Below are 25136 nucleotides of genomic sequence, written 5' to 3' on the forward strand. Positions count from 1 at the left end.
TTACAAAGTATTTCATGAATAAAATAAACCAGAGCTTAAGAGCATAAAGAATTCCTGGCTGAAAGCAGGTTGAAATCAGCATAAGGCTGGACATTGCCACTGAAGTTGCTCTGAAGTATTACAAAAAAACACCAATTTCTCCACAAAAAGGAACCCCCCCCACCTGCCCATCTGACTGGGTTGCCCAGCCACCCAGGCAGCTTCCAGCAAAATATAAAAACACAATAAAACATCAAGCATTAAAAAACTTCCCTTTACTGGGTTGCCTTCAAATATCTACAGAAAGTCATATACAGTAGTTATCTCCTTGACATCTGATGGGTGCCACCACCGAGAAGGCCCTCTGCCTGGTTCCCTGTAAGCTCATTTCTCACAAGAAGGGAACTGCCAGAAGGCCCTTGAAGCTAGACCTCAGTGTCTTGGCTGGACGATGGGGGTGGAGACGTTCCTTCAGGTATACAATGGAACCTCTGTTTATGAACACCGCGGTTTACGAATTTTCGGTTTACGAATGCCGCGGACCCATCTGGAACGGATTAATTCACTTTCCATTACTTTCAATGGGAAAGTTCGCTTCAGTTTATGAACGCTTCAGTTTATGAACAGACCTCCGGAACCAATTGTGTTCATAAACCGAGGTACCACTGTACTGGCCTGAGGTTGTTTAGGGTTTTAAAGGTCAGCACCGACACTTTGAACTGTGCTCGGAAATGTCCTGGGAACCAATGTAGGTCTTTCAGGACCCGTGTTATATGGTCTTGGCGGCCTCTCCCAGTCGCCAGCCTGGCAGCCTCATTCTGGATTAGTTGAAACAAAATTTAAAAATTCCTTCCAGTAGCACCTTAGAGACCAACTAAGTTTGTCCTTGGTATGAGCTTTCGTGTGCATGCAGACTTATCTGAAGAAGTGTGCATGCACACGAAAGCTCATACCAATGACAATCTTAGTTGGTCTCTAAGGTGCTACTGGAAGGAATTTTTAAATTTTGTTTCGACTATGGCAGTCCGACATGGCTACGTACCTGAATCTGGATTAGTTGTAGTTTCCGAGTTGCCTTCAAAGAGAGCCCCATGTAGAGTGCAAAACAGCCACTGTGATCTTGTGCAAAAAAAGCGGGGTGCTCTGTGTTTTCCAGGACACTTGGTAGGTATGCAGTTTGCAGGCAGGTAGGGTTTCAACCAGTGTACAAGATGGAGCTTGTAGACAGCTGCCCTGGACACAAAAGTTGACCTGCTCCTCCATGGACAGCTGTGAGTCTACAATGACCCCCAAGGCTCAAGGAAGCTTCATCATAGCTACCACGGACCACATTTTCTCAACCCATTCAGCTCCTCCAGCCCAATTTTTAGCAATTATAACATAAGCAGCAGTTATGACCACTGATGCAGCTGAGGGGGGCCTTATGTACCCACCAGATCTGACCACTGGGCATGCTGGCCAGGGCTGATGGCAGTTGTGGTCTACAACATCGAGAGGGCACCAGGTCATTGAGGCAGTAAACTCTATGCAAGGGCTTTCTTAAAGGCACCAAGTTGGGCTACATCATTTTGGGAGGGGGGCAGAGGTGAATCCTGGGGGCAGCCCTCCCGGGGGCCGGGAAGAGTTAATCTGCTTTGCCCCCAAATGGCAACAGGATAACCTGCAATTTGGCCTCCTTGTGGTTAAAAAGAGGCAGTGGTTGGAGTGTCAGAGATCAGGGTTTGAATGTCACGACATTCGCTGGGTCTCAATCATTTCCCCGACTGCAGTCGTACCTTGGTTCTCGAACGCCTCGTGACGCAAAAGTTTTGGCTCCCAAACGCCACAAATGTTCTGGTTCGTGAACTTTTTCCGGAAGCCGAACATCCACCTTCCGAGTTCCTGCAGCCAATCAGAAGCCATGATTTGGCTTTCGAACGTTTTCTGAAGTCGAGTGGACTTCCAGAATGGATTGCGTTCCAAGAACCAAGGTACGACTGTAACATCTTTTAAATAACAAGCAGAAATACTTTGGGTTCCAAGGGTATATGACATAAAAAAAAACCAACCCCGAATCTTTAAAGTTTCCATAATGAAAAAGGTGGGGGGTGGCCCCTTGGGGGCGGGGAACGGCCGCAGGAACAGCAAGTTTATTTTTCTGCCAATTTGTCTTGGCAGCTGGAGCCTCGCATTCTGCAGTGGTTGTGTGTGTGTGTGTGTAAAGAAATAAATAAAAGGAAGTCAGGGGAGCATTACGTCATAGTGTGTGCACTGATCTTCCCAAGGGCTGGGGGCTGGGGAGGAGGGATGACTGCTGGAGGCCTGTGTTGGTGGAGGGGGTGGCAGGCGGCAGGGGCGGGCGTTCGGCCGGCCGCGCTGTTCAGAGTGATTGGCAGCACTCTAAAACCACTTAGCCAGACGAGCACGTCGGCTGGGGATGCTAGCAGTGCCCAAGTATGACCGTTTTTGGAACGACGCCCTGACTCCCTTGGAGAACCCAGCCATGAGCGGCAAGGTCGCCTCGGCCGGCGGGCCGCTGCCGCCCCCGCCGGCGGCCCCCCCTGCGAACCCCCCCTGCCCCCCGCCGCTGGGCGAGGAGCAGGAGGCCGTCACGACCTTCTGCATGCTGATCCCCAAGATGCCCCAGTGGAAGTTCTCCAGCCCCTCGGGGTTCCTCAGCCGGAGCCCCTCCGGCACCAGCAAGGAGCTTTCGGCCTCAGGCAGAGCTGGAGAAGTCAGGGGCACCTCGCAGCCCCCCTCGTCGGGCCTGGCCGCCGTCCTTAGCGCCTGCGAGCCGGTCTGCGCCACGCCCTGCAGCCTGCAGGTGATGAGCAGGCTGAGGGGGGCCCCCGCTAGCGGCAGGAAGGCCCCACGGGCCGAGGGGGGCCGGCCAGCTGGGGAGGAGTGGAGCCGCAAAGGGAGCTTCATCAGCAAACCGGTCCAAGGCTGGCTACATCCGGATGAGAGGATCCTGGGGCCCGGAGTCTCCTACATCGTTCGGGTGAGTGGCCGTCGGCCCCCTGCTTCCTTCCTTTGGGGACCACGTCAGGAACAGTTCTGGGGGCAGTTGGGGGGGGGACTTTTTGCAACAGGCACCAAACCTCGCGAGCCCATCCATGTCCTGAAATCTATGTCAACGCTGGAAGCGCCTGGAGTACTAATTCGTGCAATTTGGCACAGTGGTTCGGCATGCCTGGCTGTCAACCAGAAGGTTGGTGGTTTGACCCCACCCAGGGGGTTGGACTAGATGACCCTCGGGTCCCTCCCAGCTCTACAACTCTATGATTCTAGGGGGCACAGTGAAAAAAGAAGGGGACCTCAGGGGATGCCCTGGAGATCGCATACCCGGTCCCATGCTGTGGAACTCGTTGCAGTTGCTCTGCGGAGTGGAGTTCACTCTGCACATGCTCAGATGCCATTCCCAATAGTTGTTTGCTGCCCCAATGGATCTTTGTGTGCTGTGGAGCATCTCTGGAGTGCCCTGACATGTTTTGAGTCGAGGTAGGGCTTTCAGAATGAAGCAAGGACGAGCCCCAGGTCCTCTTGCTAATAAACTAGCTGGCGATTATCACTAGTTTGAATTTTTTGGACCCTAACAGCAAATGTACCCATTGCACAGACTGGAATGACGTTACAGGAAATCAGGACAGACAAACTCTTTCGCGCTAAGTCGTCATTTTGAATTCAGTAGGGCGGGAAGTGGATGTGTTGGTGGGGGGGGGGGGGACAGAAGGCAGAGCCAGTTGTAGGTTTTGTGGTTTATATTTTAGCCCCCTTCACTCAGCGCAGGGTTGAAGGCTCTAAAGAGGATCTCATCTGGGGTTTCCTCCAATCAACTTACATGCAACAGCAACCTGAATTCACAGCGGCCTCCTTTGTTGATGCCCTCAAAGGTTCGTTTGGAGTTGGAAGGAGTTCAAAAAAAGAGTCCGCCCCCCCCAGCAGCAGTGATTTGGGGCTGTCCTTTAAATATATAAACATAAGAATAAACAAAGGCAATAAATGATAACCAGGGCTGTTGTGGCACCTTGCGGGACTCGAGTTCAAATCCCTGCTCGTTGATGACCGCAGGCCAGCTGTAGTCTCTTGGCACTGGGAGTTATACTTTAGAACAAATTATATGAGAGAGAGAGAGAGAGAGAGAGAGAGAGAGAGAGAGAGAGAGAGAGAGAGAGAGAGAGAGAGAGAGAGAGAGCACCTTCTTAAGTCAATTAGAGGGTGGGCACCACTTACCGGTACTTTTTTAAACCCAGCACTTCAGCCAGGAAAGAACCCCCCCCCCACCCCTGCCAAAGCTGCTTGCAAATATCAGGGAAAGGGCAATTTCTGCCCTCAGGCGTAAAACTGGAAAGACACATCACAAAAGGAAAAAAAGGAGGAGGAGGAGGAACTCATTCGCTACCCCCTTGTTCTTAATTCGTTTAAGGGGCAATTTATTTTGACAGGCAAATTGCAGCAGTAAAGCCTTTTTTGTGGGGAGGGGAGGGAATTTTCACTGCCTGGAAAAATGATTATAAATCATTCCTTGTTAAGCTGGGTTTCTTGAGAAATGGAGGAAAACATCTATTGTTCTGAACCTCCGCCAGCTGAGAAGTCAGCAACGATGGCATATGGCAATAAATGAGGACAGAACAGTTCTGAGGGTCACAGGCCGGCTGTTGGTGTACATGGGATGTGATCCCCGGTGTGTTCATATGGGTTTACTCTTGAGTACGGGTGGAGGAGAGATTCAAATCAGTAAAACTGTATGAGACAGTTGGGTATGTTTAACTGAGGTGGTGATTGTGGGGGCCATCTTCAAATATCTGAAGGGCTGTTCCATGGAAAATGGAGCAAACTTTTTTCTCTCATGCTCTAGAGGGTAGGACTCGAACCCATGGCTTCAAGTTACAAGAAAGGAGATTCCAGCTAAACATTAGGAAGAACTTTCTGAGGATATGAGCTGTTTGACAGTGGAACAAGACTCCATCGGAAGGTGGCACAGGTTTTTAAGCAGAGGTTGGATGGCCACCTGTCAGGGATGAGGCCAGCTGTGGTTCATGGATTGCTGGGGGTTGGACTAGATGACCGTTGGGGGTCCCTTGCAACTTAGCAATTCAATGATTCTATGCTCCCATTGAACCCACACTTTCCGAAACACCACGCGAACCCACCCACAGCTATCCTTCAAAAATTCGCACTGCAGCGAATTTTGTGAAGCGAGCCAAATTAACAAAATAAATGCATCTATTTGGGGAAAGTGGGCATCTTTTCATACTTGTGAAAGCAATATCCAAATTTGCATTATATAAGGGGGGGGTGGATTTGCAAAAATGCATGCGTATAATATAAATATGTGTTCGTTGGAAGGAATTCGCACTGAAACGCTGAAGAATTTTCATGAGGGTCCCCCCCCATCTCCAGAAATAAACCGCAAATTGTCGCAAAGTTTGAAGAACTGAAATCAAGACTGCAAAAATGAGACGCGGAGAAAGTCAAAAGGGATGGCTCCTTCCATTCCTATTCTCAAGTTATATTTCCTGGTTTCAGATTAGGGAGGGGGGTGGGTTGTTATTCTTCTAGAATACTCTCCTAAGGCAAATAGCCTTTTGGGGGGTGGGGTGGGGGTGGGGGATGTCCCAAGGGGGGAGTAAATAAGTGGAAAGCAGAATTAGGTCTGCCTAACTTTGTTTTCCCCAGAGTAAACTCATTGGAATTGATGGGCCTAAAGTTAGTCCATTACCGGTAATTTCAATGGGTTTTGTAAGTAGCAGAATTTAGCTGCAGACAAGGAAGGATGGGGCAGAATTCTGATTCCACCCATGGTTAGAGATTAACCTAGCTAATGAACGCTTCCCAAAACAATACCTGAAACAAAGCACAGCTATCCTCTGAAAATTGCAGATTTCCAAATTTTGCAATGCCCTTCTTCAGTCAAGGAATGTGTGTGTGTGTGTGTGTGAGAGAGAGAGAGAGAGGGGGGGGGGGAGAGAGAGAGAGATTAAGACGTATAGAAATCTAAACAACTTTGAAACCTCTCATTACTGCTTTACTAGCATCCCAAAGCATCTTTCCTTGGTTTAAATTTAATTCAAAATAATCCCTCAGGATGTCCCCCCCCCTGCTTTTCGTAAAATATTTTGATTATCTGAAAGTACTTCATTTAATCTCCATCTAAATGGAGTGTTTTCGCCCCTCTCTCCACTTAATTCAAGTATTACTGAATGACGATCTGAAAGTGGGAGATTCGGGACAGATAAAAGGAAGAAGCCCTTCTTCACACAGTGCGCAGTGTGGGACTCCCTCCCACAGGAGCCAGCCATGGATGACTTTAAAAGAGTTATGGTTATAGCCGAAGCAGCAGGGCTTCGGCATGGCACCTGCCAAAGCCACAGGAGCCGAGCATGTTGGTCTTGGGTGCGAATCCTGCTCTCTGTTTCCCCTGGTCAGCCACTGTGCTCTTAAGGGACCCCCCAAGGGCCACCTAATGCAACCCCCTGCAGTGCAGGGATCGCAGCAGTCAGAGTTTGACCTCTCCACCTTTGCTGATGCCCCTTCTCTGCTTTTTTTTTAGTACATGGGATGCATCGAAATCCTGCGCTCAATGAGGTCCCTAGATTTCAACACTCGGACGCAAGTTACCAAGTAAGTGTCGCGAAGCCCCGAGGAGACGCCACGGAGATCACGACAGGGTGGGCTGGGGGGCAGTTAGAGATGACAGGGAAAGGGCTGTACAGTGGTACCTCAGTTTATGAACACAATTGGTTCCAGAAGTCTGTTCATAAACTGAAGTGTTCATAAACTGAAGCGAACTTTCCCATTGAAAGTAATGGAAAGTGGATTAATCCGTTCCAGACGGGTCCGCGGAGTACGCAACCTGAAGCGTACTTAACCCGAAGCATGGATGTAAATGGTTCCAGAAGTCTGTTCATAAACTGAAGCGTTCCTAAACTGAAGCGAACTTTCCCATTGAAAGTAATGGAAAGTGAATTAATCCATTCCAGATGGGTCCGCGGCGTTCGTAAACCGAAAATTCGTAAACCGAGATGTTCATAAACCGAAGTTCCACTGTATATGAATTCTAATACAGTGGTACCTTGATTTACCACCACAATTGGTTCCGGAAGTCTGTACTTAACCTGAAGCGAACTTTCCCACTGAAAGCAATGGAAAGTGAATTAATCCGTTCCAGATGGGTCCGCGGTTTTTGTAAACCGAGGTGGTTGTAAACCGAGGCAGTTGTAAACTGAGGTATGACTGTAATAGTAATAATAGCAATCATCATCATCATCATCATCATCATCATCATCATCGCTCTGTGGAGGGGGGGAGAGAATGGGGTGTGTGTCTCAGAACCCTTAACAAACTGCAGCTCCCAGGATTCGGGAGTGGGGACATGACTATTTAACATTGCGTAGTGGCGCTGGGGTCTAAACCACTGAGCCTCCTGGGCTTGCCAATCAGAAGGTTGACAGTTCGAATCCCCGCAACGGGGTGAGCTCCCATTGCTCGGTCCCTGCTCCTGCCAACCTAGCAGTTTGAAAGCACGTCAAAGTGCAAGTAGATAAATAGGTACTGCTCCGGCGGGAAGGTAACCGGCATTTCCGTGCGCTGCTCCGATTTCGCCAGAAGCGGCTTAGTCCTGCTGGCCACACGACCCGGAAAAACTGTCTGCGGACAAAGGCCGGCTCCCTCGGCCAGTAAAGCGAGATGAGCGCTGCAACCCCAGAGTCGTCCGTGACTGGACTTAACTGTCAGGGGGCCCTTTGCCTTTATCTTTTTAGTGGTGCTTTAAATATTTGGTGTGGTTGCAGAGGGTTAAAGTGGGATAAAGGTAAAGGTAAAGGGACCCTTGACCGTTAGGCCCAGTCGTGACCGACTCTGGGATTGCACGCTCATCTCGCGTTATTGGCCGAGGGAGTCGGCGTACAGCTTCCAGGTCATGTGGCCAGCATGACAAAGCCACTTCTGGCGAACCAGAGCAGCACACGGAAACACCGTTTACCTTCCCGCTGTAGCGGTTCCTATTTATCTACTTGCATTTTGACGTGCTTTCGAACTGCTAGGTTGGTAGGAGCTGGGACCGAGCAACGGGAGCTCACCCCGTCACAGGGATTCGAACCGCTGACCTTCTGATCAGCAAGCCCTAGGCTCAGTGGTTTAACCCACAGCGCCACCTGGGTCCACTAAAGTGGGATAGTTCTGCTTTAAACCTCCAGTGTGGACGGGAGGCCTGTGATGGGTCTTTGCCCTGATGCAGCAGCCACAATCTTTCGAACGCACTCATGTCTGAGACGAGGACCACCTGGGGGGAGGGAGCTTGACACATCAGCCCTACAGGCAGGAGGAGGGAGGAGGAACCACGGCGAGGGGGTAGCCCCTTCCTTGTGCTCGTGCAAAGTGTGGATCAATGGTGGGTAACCGGAGAAGGAAGGCGTCCCCGCAGTGGGGCAGGATGGCCATGCATTATTGAAGAGACGCTGGCCTTCCCCACCTGTCGACCCCAATGACTTTGGAGTCCGAATGCGCAGGCAGCAAATTTGCGGGGGGGTGGGGAGGGAATGGATCGCTCCGATAGGGACTCCTCCTCTTGGAGGGGGAGGTAGGCTGGGAGGTGCCCCACCTCTGTAGCATTTCTCTGTGCCTCCCCAAACCTCTGCTCTAACACCTCCCCAGTCTCTGCCTCTCTCGTTGCAAATTGCCTTCATTTGACTGTTCCCAATTAACCGCCATCTTGCTGGCACCATGGATTTAATCACCCTCTTTCATAATCCCCTACTGGACATCACTGCCTCCTGCGGGAGGGAGTTCCACAGTTTAGAAAAGGACTTCCTTTTATCCGCCCTGCATCTTCCCCACTGAAAATTTTCAAAATAATAATCATAATAATTTATTACTTATACCCCACCCATCTGGCTTGGCCCCCCCAGCCACTCTGGGCAGCCTCCAACAAGAGATTAAAAATGCATTAAAACTTCTCTAAACAGGGCTGCCTTCAGATGTCTTCTAAAAGTCAGGTATTTATTTCCTTGACATCTGATAGGAGGGCGCCACTACCAAGAAGGCCCTCTGCCTGGTTCCCTGTAACCTCACTTCTTGCAGGGAGGGAACCGCCAGAAGGCCCTCGGAGATGGACCTCAGTGTCCGAGCTGGACGATGGGGGTGGAGACGCTCCTTCAGGTACACTGAAGCATACATAAATATGTTGGAAAGTCTTACCGCACTGCACTTCAATGGATGCCCACAAGCTCCAGTGTCATGAGAGGAGGAGAAAAATGTTTCTCTGACCCCATTCTTAATTTTTTTTTTTAAATTGAGTTTTACATTACAAATTTAAATTCGAACATTAAACATCAACATCATCATCATTTAGAATTCCCTGAATCCTTCAACTTCCCTCTGCCCTTCCATGGTTACCATCCTCAATCTTTTTTCCGCTGCTTCCTTTAATTTTATCTATTTTTTAAAAAAGAATTCATTTTTAACATCGTTTTTCATACATTTCAAGCGATACTCAAATGCTGCCAAAGTTTTTAGTTGTTTACAGTGCTCTCTTAAATACATTGTAAGATTTCCCCATTCCTTCTTAAAGTTCCTCTCTTCCTGGTTTCTGATCTTCCCGGTCATTCTCGCCATATCGGCATAGTCCAGGCATCCCCAAACCTCAGCCCTCCAGATGTTTTGGCCTACAACTCCCATGATCCCTAGCTAACAGGACCAGTGGTCAGGGATGATGGGAATTGTAGGCCAAAACATCTGGAGGGCCGAAGTTTGGGGATGCCTGGCGTAGTCCATCGTCTCCATCAGCCCCTTTTCTCTGATGGGACTTTTATCTTCTTTCCATCTCTGGGCCAGTAGTATCCACGCTGCTGTCGCCGCATACATAAACAATCATTTCCGCTCCTTATGGTGTCTCTGCACCTAAAATTCCTAGTAAAAAAGCCTCTGGTTTTCCCACAAACATTATTTTAAACATTTTTTCCAGCTCATTATGAATCATTTCCCAGAATGCTTTTGTTATCTTGCATGTCCACCACAAGTGGCAGAACGTGCCTTCATTCTCCTTACATTTCCAGCAAACATTTGAAGCAGTTCTGTGCATCCTTGCTAATTTTGCCGGTGTTAAATACTGTTTTCATATAGTTCTCCTTCAACCTACAGCATGCTGTGAATTGTAAATCTTCCCTCCATAACTTTCCCAAGGATAAATCTCTGACCCCGTTCCACGCTAAATTGTATAAACTTTTATCGCACTACAACCTTTCTTCAAAGGGGAGTCGCTCCATTCTCTTAATCTTTTTCCCGCACCCTTTCCCAACTACAGAATCCCAGGAGGGGTGCCCTGCCTCCATTCCTTGCTTCTTCCACTCTCAAAAGGGCTTTTCGGGGGGGCTCTCATGACCACATGGGAGCCACAGTAAAGCTGCTTCCTTCCCTGGATGCCTGTCATGGCCCTCCCCTCCTTCCACAGCCCATTTGTTCACATCAGCACAGCTTCATTCGTGTCAGATTCATTCCCGTTTCTGTACAGGCCAGAGCCGGTCCACCTATGAAGCTGGGTTAGGCAGCCGCCTCAGGTGGCACCCTGCGATGGGTGTCCCCCTCGTTCCGCTACCCAGTTTTGCCGCTGGTCTCCCTGGCCTCTAAGGGCAGAGAAGAGGCCAAGCTTTGTCGAACACCTCCCTTCATGCCGAGTTGACAACGTGCGAATTAGACTCTAGTTCCCATTTTGCAGAGTACAGTGGTACTTTGGTTCTCAAACCGCTTGGTACTCAAACAACTTGGAACCCAAACACTGCAAACCTGGGAGTCAGTGTTCCCATTTGTGAACTTTTTTCGGAAGTCGAACGTGCTGCGTTTTGAATTTTACGCTTCTGGTTGAGTGCCACACTTCCGTTTTGAGTGTTACGCTGAGCTGTTTTTGCTATTTATTTAGCGTTTTTGTTTTTGCGGCTCTTTTCGTTTTGTTTTTGTGACTGTGTGGAACCCAGTTCAGCTACTGATGGATTGATGGTGTGACTGCAGTACATTGTTTATTGCTTTCATTTTATGGATCAGTGGTCTCGTTAGATAGTAAAGTTCATGTTAAATTGCTGTTTTGTTGTTGTTTAGTCGTTTAGTTGTGTCCGACTCTGTTTTAGGGGTTGTTTTTAGAAGTCTGGAACGGATTAATCCTTTTGCATTACTTTCTATGGGAAACTATGGTTTTGGAACGCTTTGGTTTTGGAACGGACTTCCGGAACAGGTTAAGTTTGAGAACCAAGGTACCACTGTATCGTCCTGCTTTAAGCAGACATTGTTTCCATCATGGTGTCCCGTTGTGCCAGAAGCGGTTTAGTCCTGCTGGCCACATGACCTGGAAAGGTGTCTGTGGGCAAATGCCGGGTCCCTCAGCCTGAAAGCGAGATGAGCGCCGCAACCCCATAGTCACCCTTGACTGGACTTAACCGTCCAGGGGTCCTTTACCTATACCCATAAGTCTAAATAAATAAAATAAAAATAATAAAATGTTCAGAGGTAGGCTGGTGTGTTTACATGGTGACCATGCTTGACTAGATAGACAGGGGCCTAACATTTATTATCTGTCACTGATATTCTGGAATTGTTTTTTCCTTTTCCAGGGAAGCCATCAACAGACTGTACGAAGCTGTCCCGGGAGTCAAAGGGACCTGGAAGAAGAAGGTGGGTTTGATATCCTCCCCACCCTCTATGAGATTCTTGCATAAAAGAGTAATTTTGGACTGGAGCACAGCTCAGTGGCAGAACATGTGCTTTGCATTTAGAAGGACCCAGGTTCAGTCCCCAATGGAATTTCTGGGTAGGGTTGGAAAAGACTCCTGTGTGTAATAATAATAATATAAAAAATACGATAAAATATCAAACATTAAAAATTCTAAAAGTCAGGTAGTTGTTTATTTCCTTGACATTCCACAGGGTGGGAGCCACCACCGAGAAGGCCCTCTGCCTGGTTCCCTGTAACCTCGCTTCTCGCAGGGAGGGAACCAATAGAAGGCCCTGAGACCTTGACCTCAGTGTCCGGGCAGAACGATGGGGGTGGAGACGCTCCTTCAGGAATACTGGGCCGAGGCCATTTAGGGCTTTGAAGGTCAGCACCGACACTTTGAATGGTGCTCAGAAGCATACTAGGAGCCAATGGAGGTCTTTCAGGACTGGTGTTATGTGGTCTCGGCGGCCACTCCCAGTCACCAGTCTAGCTGCCACGTTCTGGATTAGTTGTAGTTTCCAGGTCATCTTCCGAGGTAGCCCCACGTAGAGCACATGGCAGTAGTCCAGGCGGGAGATAACCAGAGCATGCACCACTCTGGCAAGACAGTCTGCGGGCAGGTAGGGTCTCAGCCTGTGTACCAGATGGAGCTGGTAGACAGCTGCCCTGGACACAGAACTGACCTGCGCCTCCATGGACAGCTGTGATAGGGAAATGGCCATAAGGATTGAGGGTTTTCACAAGTTGTTTGGCATGAGCCTCTCTCCCACTTCCCTCTCTCTTCCCAGGCACCTAACAAAGCCCTCTTCTCAATTCTCGGCAAAAGCAACCTCCGTTTCGCTGGCATTAGTATAGCGGTCAACATCTCCATTGACGGGCTGAATCTCATGATTCCTACCACCCGACAGGTAAGCCCTGAATACCCCCCAATATTCAAATATTCTCGTCTTAGGGCCCTTCTCTCGGCTGGTGCTGAAAGATGTCAACCACCCATTTTGTCACGGGCATGATCCTTGCCAATCAGGACTCACATAGTGATGTCACTGTGGGCAAATGAATGCCAAGGTGGAGGAAGGGCAACATTTCCTGGACCAGCCGCAGGGTGTTCCTAGAAAAGCAGTGATTGGGCGATGTCACTGAGGGTCAATGAAGCCAAGTTAGAGTGAGGGCAACGCTTCCTGGGCTAGTCATATGTGTGGTCCTAGTCAATCAGGGACCACAAGTTGAACGGATGATGTCACAGAGGCATAGCTGCCAAGTTATCCCTTTTTTAAAGGGATTTTCCCTTATGCTGAATAGGCTTCCTCGCGAGAAAAGGGAAAACTTGGCAGCTATGCACAGAGGGCAATACTTCCTCAGCTGGTCACATGGTTGGTCTAGTCAATCAAGGATTATGTGTTGAATTAATGATGTCACCACAGGCAAATGTAGCTGATTGAGTGAAATACTTCTACAGTGGTACCTCGGTTTATGAACACAATTGGTTCCGGAAGTCTGTTCATAAACTGAAGCGTTCATAAACTGAAGCGAACTTTCCCATTGAAAGTAATGGAAAGTGAATTAATCTGTTCCAGATGGGTCCGCGGCGTTCGTAAACCGAAAATTCGTAAACCGAGGTGTTCATAAACCGAGGTTCCACTGTATTTCACTGTTTGGGGGGGGGGCACACCTTTCGACAAGGACTAACTTGTTTGTGAAAATCAACCTTTTTGGGGTGGGTGGGGTGTCAGCCCAAATTTACAGGAACAGGAAATAAACCGGCAACCCCCACCAGGGACTCTGTGTGCCCGTGAACCAGGAACCTCATGCCTGGCTGAAACTGGGGGGGGGGGAAATTCAACTTGGTTTGCATTTAAAGCAAATCTATTGAATCCATCTTTTCCGAAAGAACACGAGAACCAAAACACAGCCGTCCCTCGAAATCCACGCTGGTCTGAATTTTGCAATGCAGTTCTCCGACGAAGCAAAAATGCACAAATTAGGGGGAAAGGTGCATAAAAACGAGCCTGTGTTCCTAAAAAATTTCATAGAAAGATTGTGCCATATTGGGGGAAAGTGCTTGCAAAAATCAACACTGCATAGGAAAAAAAATACGTTTATTGGGGAAAATCCTCACCAAAGTGCTTGTGGACTTCAAGATGTTTATAAAATATATATATTTAGCAAATGGCTGCAAAAAATGTGGAGAACTGAAGTTTAAGATTGGGAAAGATGAGAAAATGGGCAGAGTCCAATAGGCAGCTCCTTCCATCCTACCCAGGAATGCAGGACCACAGATTATCAAGCCCCGCCCTCCAGATGTAGATCAGCACGTGGATTGGCTGGGCCTACTGTTAGCTGGGGCTGATGGGAGTTGTAGTCTGAGTCAATGGAGGGCAACGGCTTGGCCTGCATTGGCCCCTGACAATGGTCACCAAAGCTGGCCCAGGTAAGGTTGCGGGGGGTGGGAATTCAGTTTCGTTTGCCTTTATGGAATGGCCACTTTCCAGAAGAACACAGCCGTCCTTAGATGTTTGCACACCTCTGAATTTTGGACTGCAGTTCCCTAGTTGAGGAATGCGTACAAAAAGGGTTGTAACAGCGTAACATGAAAAGCGCACTCACTCGCCTTTCCCAACGGCTTTTTTTTTTTTTTGCAAGTGCCATTTATGTTTCGTGGAAGCCTGCTATGTATGTAGATACCTGTATGTAGAATCTGTTTTAATCAGGTATTTAGCTAATTGGTGATTTTAATTAATTTTTTTGGGTGAGGGGGGATGTTTTAAGTCGTTGTTTTGAACTTTCTGCCGATCATTTCATTGTTTTATTCTTCTTGCAAACTGATTTGAGTTTGTTGTTTGTTTTTGTTTGTTTGTTCTTACAATTAAGCAATATATGCTACACACACATGCATGCACACACATTTTCCCGTGTATAAGGCCCATAGCTGCCAAGTTATCCCTTTTTTAAAGGGATTTTCCCTTATGCTGAATAGGCTTCCTCGCGAGAAAAGGGAAAACTTGGCAGCTATGATAAGGCCATCCCTATTTTTTGAACCCAAAATTAAGAAATCAATATTTTAAACATCAAACAGAACAACTTTGATATTTTCTTAAATATTCAAAGCACCAGTATATTTAGGACCATATAGTTAAGCACCAGCAGCGGTCAGAGAAGTTGGCCAAAGTTGTTAAGTTGTTGAGCTTTTTTTTTGGCCATTGCAAGTTTGCCTCTCCCCATGGTCCACCATCCTATGCATTCACCATCTGTGTATAAGAAGACCCCCAATTTTTTACTTTTTTTAAAAGCAAAAAACAACGTACATGGAAAAATATGGTATATACCGCTTGATTGGAAACACAAACAAAACAATGTACGTCGGGGGGAAATGCTGGGCAAAAATGTATACCTCAGGCAAAATTGCCTACATTCGAGGTTCTTCAACCTTGGGTCACCAGAGGTTGACGGACTACAACTCCCATCATGCCAATGGTTCAGGGATTATGGGAGTTGTAGTTCAGAATCCTCTCCAAGTTTGAAGAACACAGGCCTACAAAAACGTCTCTCTTCGGAGGAACGGGTGCCAAAATGCTGGTGAATTTTCACGAGAACTTTAAGAAACACGGTATTGATAAATCTCAGGCTGACGCGGAGAGTTGAATTGGAGACTGGGAAAACGAGGAACCAAATGGAACATGTTTATATATCCGCTTGTTCCAGGCATCGTGACATCAGAGAGGGAGAGACCTTGCCAATCTGTTAGGGGGGGTGTCACGCCGCCCCAAGGTTGTCCTGTCCAGTGTTCTGTGCTGAAAGCGGCCTGGGTCACCCCAACATTTGCGAGGAAGGCCTTTGCCCCCCAGAGGCTTGAGTCCTCCCCCTCCAACTGCTCTATCGACCCAGCCGCTGAGTGATGGCTAAGTCATCCGCATGACCTTCTTTGTCCTTGGTGTCTGTCAAGCTCTTCTCAACCCCTCTCCCTCCCTCCCTCCCTCCCACCCACCTCTGCCTGTCTCTTTCCATCGCAGATCATCGCGAACCACCACATGCAATCCATCTCCTTCGCTTCAGGGGGTGATACGGTAAGGGGGGTTCGAAAGCTTTGGCGTGTGGGTGTGTATCAAACTGCGGGAGCAGTCGGGGAAGAGACACAGGCCCTCACATCTGGAATCGTAGTCCTATCACGCTCTTCCAAAATAAAACCGTGCCGAAAGGACTGTAGGAATGGGCATGCATGGAAACAAGCATTAAGCATCAGAGCCTGCGTTCCCCTGAGATGTTGCCAGGCTATAACTCCCACCGGGCACAGACAGCATGGCCAATGGATGGTGAGAACCGTAGTCCAATAACATCTGGGGACCCAGAGGTTTCCCGCCTGCAAGTCCACATCTGCACTGTGCATTTAAAGCAGTTTCATAACACTGCAAAGAGTCATGGCTTCCCCCAAAGAATTATGGGAAGTTGAGAGGCCCCTCTTCCCCTCAGTACAAGACCCAGAATTCCGTGAGAAGAGGGACTGGCCGTTAAAACCTTCTGGGAATTGTAGCTCTGTGAGCAGTGGGGGTGTGGGGGTGTCTCCTAACAAGCCTCAGCGCCCTTACTGAACGACAGTTTCCAAGATGCCTTGCGAGAAACCATGATTGTTCAAAGTTGCACGATGCTGCTTTAAATGGATAATACAAATATGGCCTCAGACTGGAGCCCTCTGGGTTCAAATCCTCAGTCAGCCTTGAGGCTCCCTGGGTAATCTTGGGCCAGACACCAGGTCTCAGCCGGCCTACCTCTCAGGGTTGTTGTGAGGAGATGGTGAGGGCAGAGGAAATAATGCAGAACAGGGATGGGGAACTATTCATGCTTGCAATTGTCAGCAACAACTGGTCTTCGGAGGCATTTATGATAACCTATAACCTAGCCACCGTCGGCCACTTGCCAGTAAACAAATATTCAAATATGGGAACGTCCATAGCTCAGCGATAATAGCATCTATTTTACATGCAGAAGGGCCCAGGTTAAGTACATAAAGAGCTTGGCTGGGTCAAAGGAAGCACCTTGGTCCGGCATCCTGGTACCCAAAAACATCACTGCCTCTGACGGTAGGAGGTAGAACACAGTCCTCAGGATTTCTAGAACTCCCGGGCTGACCTGAAGTCTCCATGTTGACCTGGCCTCCTCCAGGTGCCCAGGATTGAATCTCCAGGTGGGCGAGAACACCTTCCTTTTCAAAGGAAGGTTATTCGTGGAGCTTGCAAGCTTCCGTCCTGCAGGAGCTGGCTCCAAATGATTGCATAGACTCTCGAGGGTGAGGGCCTGCCCTGTTCCCCTCTCCCAATTAACCTCCATCTCCAGGGATCTGCCCTGCTCCCCTCTCCCAATTAACCTCTGTCTCCAGGGATCAATAGTGGGAGGGAGCGCCGAGGAAGAAAAAGAACTGGCTCAAGAGGAGGAGAGGGGCAGTTATGCACATGCCGGCCTGGTTACCCCATGTGACATCAACCAAATCAACCACTGGGTATTAGGTTTGGGCCCTGGGATGCTCCAGAACTGGCAGTCCTAATGAGGGACAATAGGCCAGCAAGGGGAGGCATAACTGAGGGAGGAAGGGGAGATCCAGGGGCGCCTTGCCCATAGAGGCAAGTAGCGCGGGGAACCAGGGTGCCAAGTTCACACCAAGTTCTGGAGGGTGCCTGGGAAGAGGCAGAGGCTGGACGCGGCATCAGCTCACTGCGCTCGTCCGCCACGCCGAAGCAGCGCTGGGCCCGGAGCCTCCGCCTGCCGTGACCGCCGAGGCACGGGTGCCAGGGAAGAGGCAGAGGCTGGGCGCGGCGCCCTCGCCCATTGGACTGAAGCAGTGCCGCACCCGGAGCCTCCGCCTCTTCCCTGACGGAGGAGCTGCCCTCCAGCCGCTGCCTGACTCCTCCAGCTCCGCAAAGCTGCTGGCAGCACTGTAAAAAGCAACTCTGGGAAATTGGGGGGGGGGCGTGTTTGCAGGGGGCTCTGCTTCCAGCCTCCTCCCTCCCAGCTCTCTCTGCCTCCCATTTGCCCTCGTAGTAGTGGCTGCCGTCCAAGGCATAGCTGCCAAGTCTCCCGTTTTCCCCGGGAAAACCCCTTTTTTACTTACCTTTTCCCAGTGGTCCCCCATATCACTTCGTCTCCCGTTTTTCTCCGTTATTTTCTCCTGCCGGTGGCCATTTTTTTTCTTTCCGATTTGCCCTTCTATGGGCACCAAAAATGGCCGCCGCCAGCTTCAAAAGTCGCATCTACGCATGTCCGGAAGTGCACAGACGTAACTTCCGGTGTTGGCGACGGCCATTTTTGGTGCCCATAGATGGGTGGAGCGACACCGGAAGTTGCGTCAGCGCAGTCCTGACATGCGTAGAAGCGACTTTCGAAGCCGGCGGTGGCCATTTTGGGTGCCCATAGAAGGGCAAAGCGACACCGGAAGTTACATTGACGCAACTTCCAGTGTCAAATGGCTGCCGGTCCCGGATTCTGCAGTCCGGAACTTGAAAGGTAAGGTCCAAGGTGAACCTGGCGCGGCATGTGGAGAGGTGAGCAGAGTCTCCCTGCTGCCGCTGCTGTTTGGGAGTAGAGTCAAGGCGCGGTTGAGCAGCGGGGGTTATGGAAGGAAGGAAGGAAGGAAGGAAGGAAGGGAGCTAGGGAGGGAGCAAGGGGATCCCCCTTTCCCTCGTTTACATGCCCTCTGCCCTTAAAAGCAGACGCAACACACGTTTGGAACCACATGACAACCTTAAGCAGAGGGCAGGAGTCGCCCCACAACTGCTCCGCAAAGCTCTGGGAAACAGGGGGGGGGTGCACGCCGGAGGTATCTCTGAACCACGGCGCTGGATAGGCTTAAGACGGCCCTGGGGAGATCCATCTCTGTCCAGGCAGAAGAAGGTCTTCACTGGCCTTCAAAAAGATCAGGGTGCAACAATGTTTGCTATTAGCCTCTTCACCCCCACTATTAAATGTGAACATTCCATTATTCATTTGTTAAAACAACATTCATTTCATTATCCGTTCATTCCTAGGACGGTTGTTTTCCTCGTTTTCTGGAGGTTTCTCCTCTCCCCTTCTTTCAGTTCCTTTGGTTGCTACAGCTTGTGGCAGTGGCCCCAAAACCAGTTTCAGTGGCTTGCCAGCCCTGGTGTTGGCCGCCATTTTGTTCCCCCAGAATCCCCTGGGTACTCTGTCATCCCAGGACAACTTCGACGTGGGAGGGGAGAGAGGAATGGGAAGGCAGCCGCCCCACCCTCTAATGGCAGGTGACCACTACTCCTGGAATGCCCCAGAAGGGAGGCAATGAATTGGCCCTCCCCAACATTAGTCTTCCTCAGAGTAAAAGGTAAAGGTAAAGGACCCCTGGATGGTTAAGTCCAGTCAAAGGTGACTATGGGGTTGCGGCGCTCATCTCGCTTTCAGTCCGAGGGAGCCAGCGTTTGTCCACAGACAACTTTCCGGGTCATGTGGCCAGCAGGACTCAACCACTTCTGGCGCAACAGGACACTGTGATGGAAACCAGAGCGCATGGAAACACCATTTACCTTTCTGCCACAGCAGTACCTATTTATCTACTTGCACTGGCGTGCTTTCGAACTGCTAGGTTGGCAGGAGCTGGGACAGAGCAACGGGAGCTCACCACGGTCACGGGGATTAGAACTGCTGACCTTCCGATTGGCAAGCCCAAGAGGCTCAGTGGTTTAGACCAGTGTTTCTCAACCAGTGTGCCTCCAGATGTTTTGGGACTACAACTCCCATCATCCCTAGCTAGCAAGACCAGTGGTCAGGAATGATGGGAGTTGTAGTCCCAAAACATCTGGAGGCACACTGGTTGAGAAACACTGGTTTAGACCACAGCGCCACCCTCCTCAGAGTACACCTGTTGAAACTGGTGGAAGCCTTCCCTTGCCTGGAGATGCAATTGGGGACTGCTCTAACCACTGAGCGGCAGCACCTTTCTTGACAAACCCAACCTGGTGCCCTCTAGATGTCTACGACTCCCATCAGCCCAACAGCCCCCATTTATCATTAGGCCTCTCTGGTTGCCGTGCTTAATGACACCCCCGAGGGAAGCTTCTTTGGCCCATTCACTTATTCTCTCAGGCGTCTGGCCAAACCACATCTGTTCCAGGAGGCTTTTAGCTAATTGCTCTTTTGCCTTTCCTCCTCCGGGTGCTCCATCGTGATCAATGTTTTCGGATAGTTGACCTTTGGTCGTTTTATAGCTGGTGGGCGAGATCCAGGGTGCAGAATGAGCAGGCATCCCTGTGTTCAAAAGGGCTTCTTCCCCGCCTCCATGGAACCCCTCAAAATCTGTCTCAGATGTCTGGAACAGATATGGGAGGTTGGACACAGGAGCTGGAGCACCGAAACCAGAGGTTCTGTTGTTGCTGGTGGAAGCGCCTAGTGAGAGGCAGTGTGGTGGAGCGGTTAGAGCATCAGACTAGGACCTGGGAGGCCAGGGCAAATCCCGTCTTGGTCATGAAGCTCACTGGATGACCTTGTGGGCCTGTCACTGCCTCTCAGCCTAACCTACCTCACAGGGTTGTCGCTGAGATTGAATGAGGAGAGGAGAATCATCTACATGCCCCCTTGAGCTCTTTGGAGAAAAAGGAGGAGGGAATCCATCCAAACTTTTTGCTCAGGGAAGCAAACATTTGTGGGACGGGTGGGTTGGGTTATTGGTTTGGTTTTTTTCATTCTTGTTTTTATTACGTATTTTGTATTGTATTTTCGTATTGTGAACCGCACCGTGACCTTTGGATGAAGGGCGGCGTGCAGATTTTATCAATAAAAATGATAAACCAAACATAATAAAATAATGAACATAACAGGATCTTGCCCTGTTATGTTTCTGTGCATTGTACGGCGTCCTTAGCCCGAAATCCACTTCAAGTAAACCCGTGGAAAAAAGGTGGGCTATAAGTTTCAAATGATAGTGTACAGAAAAGCGGAATAATTGTAGCAGGAGTAATAACAATGATCCTGAAAGAGTTTGAAGAGAAGAGTTTGGATTTGATATCCCGCTTTATCACTACCCGAAGGAGTCTCAAAGCGGCTAACAATCTCCTTTCCCCTCCTCCCCCTGTGAGGTGGGTGGGGCTGAGAGACTTCAGAGAAGTGTGACTAGCCCAAGGTCACCCAGCAGCTGCATGTGGAGGAGCGGAGACGCGAACCCGGTTCCCCAGATAACAAGTCTACCGCTCTTAACCACTATACCACACTGGAAAGATCATAATATGCAGGTTCAGTTCCAGCTGAATATGGTACTATTGCTCCAGTAGCAAGGGGTTTTTTGTTTGGTTTGTTGACTAAGGAAATGCTTCAAAAATATCATGCATGCTTCAGACAGCAGCTCACTTTGGCCAGGATCCAAAGGAGAACATCACATTGGTTTGTTCCCCAAAGCTTCGGATTTGCTACTGCAGAATATTTATTTCTTGCATTTATATCCTACCTTTTTTTCTCCAAGAAACTCAAGGTGCCGTACACAGTTCTTCCCCCTCCTCATTTGACCCCCACAACAACCCTGTGAGGGAGGTTAGCGCTGAGAGGTCACCCAGTGAGCTTCATGGCCAAGTGAGGGATTTGAACCCTGGTCTCTCTAAGGGCCCCGGTCCAACACTCTAACCACCAGACCCCACTTGCTGGCTGCTTAACATTTTGGCAGAAGTGGATGAAATTTGCAGGCAGAGCCACCCCCTTTTAGAGTGGTTGAGGCCTGCTGACTTTCAGATAATAAAGAGGTGCAGGGTTATGAGTGCGGGAAGCTGCCTTGTACAGAGTCAGACCATTGGTCTACCTAGCTCAGTATTGTCTACACTGACAGGCAGCAGCTCTCCGGGTTTTTCAGCAGGGACTCTCTTTGTCCGCCCTGGGCTTTGAACTTGGGGCCTTCCACATATAAAGTAGCAGCTGCTCTACCGCTTTGCTATGGTCCCTTTCTCTAAATGTAAAGTAAAATTCTAGTCCTCATGGTTATGCCAGGGATTCAGCCTGGGACCTTCTGCATGGAAAACAGAAGCTACAGCCTTTCCCCAACGGGATTTTGTGAGAGCCTTTAAAATTTGTGTGTGAATGTTGCTCTTTAAAAAAAGAAAGAAAAAAGGTGATTCCCTGTGAGTTTCTGGGCAATTGGACTACAGTCGTACCTTGGATCCGAAACGCCTTCCAAGTTGAAGCACTTTGGTTTTTGAACATTTTGGAAGTCAAACGGACTTCCAGAATGGACTCTGTTCGTCAGTCAAGGCAAAGAAGGTTGAGAAATTTGGTAGCATGGGGAAGTGTTCTATTCAGTAATATATCTTTTTTTTTTCATTTAAAGGAAATGCTCATTTTTTTCAGTATACAGAAATTGGTAGAAGATTTCATGGTGATTGAATTCAATGGTTTGAATATTTTCAATTAAGTTGTTTGTTAAATTATAGTGGAAGGAAAGTGAATAGACAACTAACTTGGTTCAAAAAATAATAATTTCATAGTTACAGAGCACTAAAAGATTATTAGCTAAATATATATTGGGGTTTAATGATAGAAATGGGGTGGTGGTGGTTAAAAATCCAAGGTTTGAAAGCGAATTGGAATTGTTATTGTAGGACGGCGATTACCGGGAGTATATGGGAAGCTATTTTTGCAAATGAGCTTAAACTTCTCAATTTCTACCCCTTTGAGGAAAAATTGTTCTGCAGGTTTACATAATTGGTATTTAACTCCTTTCAAATTAAGCCAAATGAATAGGTTAATGTCAGAGCTGTGCTGCATCTGATTTTCATATATGGCTGTATAAAAAGCCCAAAGTTATTGGAAGGAAATTGCTCAGATTCTTCGGAGGGCTGATAAGGACATGCTACCTTGTGGTAGTACTATGTGGGGCACTACTATGTGGGACGTGAGTGGTGCTGTGGTCTAAACGACAGAGTCTAGGGCTTGCCGATCAGAAGGTCGGAGGTTCGAATCCCTGCTCGGTCCCTGCTCCTGCCAACCTAGTGTCATAGAATAGAGTATCATAGAATCGTAGAGTTGGAAGAGACCACAAGGGCCATCCAGTCCAACCCCCTGCCGAGCAGGAAACACCATCAAAGCATTCTTGACATATGGCTGTCAAGCCTCTGCTTAAAGACCTCCAAAGAAGGAGACTCCACCACACTCCTTGGCAGCAAATTCCACTGCCGAACAGCTCTTACTGTCAGGAAGTTCTTCCTAATGTTTAGGTGGAATCTTCTTTCTTGTAGTTTGAATCCATTGCTCCATGTACGCTTCTCTGGAGCAGCAGAAAACAACCTTTCTCCCTCCTCTATATGACATCCTTTTATATATTTGAACATGGCTATCATATCACCCCTTAACCTTCTCTTCTCCAGGCTAAACATACCCAGCTCCCTAAGCCGTTCCTCATAAGGCATTGTTTCCAGGCCTTTAACCATTTTCGTTGCCCTCTTCTGGACACATTCCAGCTTGTCAGTATCCTTCTTGAACTGTGGTGCCCAGAACCGGACACAGTACTCCAGGTGAGGTCTGACCAGAGCAGAATACAGTGGTACTATTAGTGGTTCAAAAGCACGTCACAGTGCAAGTAGATAAATAGGTACCACTCCGGTGGGAAGGTGAACAGCGTTTCCATGTGCTGCTCTGGTTTCTCCAGAAGCGGTTTAGTCATGCCGGCCACATGGCCCAGAAGCTGTACGCCGGCTCCCTCGGCAAGATGAGCGCCGCAACCCCAGAGTCATACGCAACTAATGGTCAGGGGTTCCTTTAACATTACTGCCACCATTGTTAAAGTCCACTGGGTAACCTCCACCTGCATCGGATGAGGTGGTGGAAGGTTGCAGAACCTTTGCTCTGCCATCCGCTCTGAAGGTGGAAGGGCTAGAAGCCAGTGTGTGTGTGTGGGGGGGTGATTTTCAGGAAGTCTCAGAGCCCCAAACCGCCTGCCCCCCCGTACCCTGGACGCCTCCCTTGAAAGGGTGAAATAGCACACCAGCCCTAGAGCTGCACCCTTATGATCCGTAGGGGGGCACCACTGGGGAGGCTCGGTGGCACAAATAAGGGGACCAGCGGTAAGGCTACTTTGAACAGGGCTCAGGCAAGGAGAGGACCTTGGAAGGGAGGTCATGGTGGGAGTTCAGGACCACGGACAGCTCTCCTGCAGCTGAGACCAGGCATCCAGGTTGCCTTAGCAAGGCCCTTGATCAGCTGAGCCTGCTTTATAGCAGGGCGAGGTATAATAATAATAATAATAATAAATAAATAAATAATTTATTATTTATACCCCGCCCATCTGGCCGGGTTCCCCCAGCCACTCTGGGCGGCTTCCAACAAAATATTACAATACAGAAATCCATCAGACATTAAACATCAAACATTAAAAGCTTCCCTAAACAGGGCTGCCTTGAGATGCCTTCTAAAGGTCTGGTAGTTGTTGTTCTCTTTGACCTCTGATGGGAGGGTGTTCCACAGGGCGGGCGCCACCACCGAGAAGGCCCTCTGTCTGGTTCCCTGTAACTTGGCTTCTCGTAGCGAGGGAACCGCCAGAAGGCCCTCGGCGCTGGACCTCAGAACGATGGGGGAGGAGACGCTCCTTCAGGTATACTGGACCGAGGCCATTTAGGGCTTTAAAGGTCAGCACCAACACTTTGAATTGTGCTCGGAAATGTACTGGGAGCCAATGTAGGTCTTTCAGGACCGGTGTTATGTGGTCTCGGAGGCCGATAGGAGGCCCCATCTGCCTGATTGCAGCCTGCTGGACAGTTAAAGGGCTGGGGTATTCTGTTGCAGCTGCCAACTCCTTCAGCGTATTATTATTTATGTAAAAGAAGGGGTTATGAAAAGAGAACCACAGAATCACAGAATAATAGAGCTGGAAGAGACCACAAGGGCCATCCAGTCCAACCCCCTGCCAAGCAGGAAACACCATCAAAGCATTCCTGACAGATGGCTGTCAATCCTCCGCTTAAAGACCTCCAAAGGAGGAGACTCCACCACACTCCTTGGCAGCAAATTCCACTGTTGAATAGCTCTTACTGTCAGGAAGTTCTTCCTAATGTTTAGGTGGAATCTTCTTTCTTGTAGCTTGAATCCATTGCTCCGTGTCCGCTTCTCTGGAGCAGCAGAAAACAATCTTTCACCCTCCTCTATTTGACATCCTTTTATATATTTGAACATGGCTATTATATCACCCCTTAACGCTGTGATCTAAACCACTGAGCTTCTTGGGCTTGCCAATCCAAAGGTCAGCAGTTTGAATCCCCAGGACGGGGTGAGCTCCCGTTGCTCGGTCCCAGTTCCTGCCAACCTAGCAGTTTGAAAGCACAAAGTGCAAGTAGATAAATAGGTACCGTTCCAGCGGGCAGGTAAATGGCGTTTCCGTGCGCTCTGGCGTCCGTCACGGTGTCCCGTTGCACCAGAAGGGGTTTAGTCCTGCTGGCCACCTGACCCGGAAAGCTGTCTGCGGACAAGTGCCGGCTCCCTTGGCCTGAAAGCCATAAATGTAAATAAG

The 25136-nt window shown here is 49.1% G+C and overlaps 1 protein-coding gene across 1 annotated transcript in view; it reads left to right on the top strand.

The window, feature by feature from the left end:
* Positions 1-2395: 2395 nt before the first annotated feature.
* Positions 2396-25136, top strand: part of SHC2 (SHC adaptor protein 2) — a 39907-nt gene continuing 17166 nt past the window's right edge. Inside the window, exons 1-5 of the mRNA XM_060275337.1 lie at positions 2396-2959; positions 6512-6582; positions 11559-11619; positions 12451-12570; positions 15670-15723. Of these exons, the coding sequence (XP_060131320.1) occupies positions 2396-2959; positions 6512-6582; positions 11559-11619; positions 12451-12570; positions 15670-15723 (870 nt within the window). The remainder of the gene's footprint in view (positions 2960-6511; positions 6583-11558; positions 11620-12450; positions 12571-15669; positions 15724-25136) is intronic.

The sequence above is a fragment of the Zootoca vivipara genome, chromosome 6 (genome assembly GCF_963506605.1).
Source record: "Zootoca vivipara chromosome 6, rZooViv1.1, whole genome shotgun sequence".
Lineage (NCBI taxonomy): Eukaryota > Metazoa > Chordata > Lepidosauria > Squamata > Lacertidae > Zootoca > Zootoca vivipara.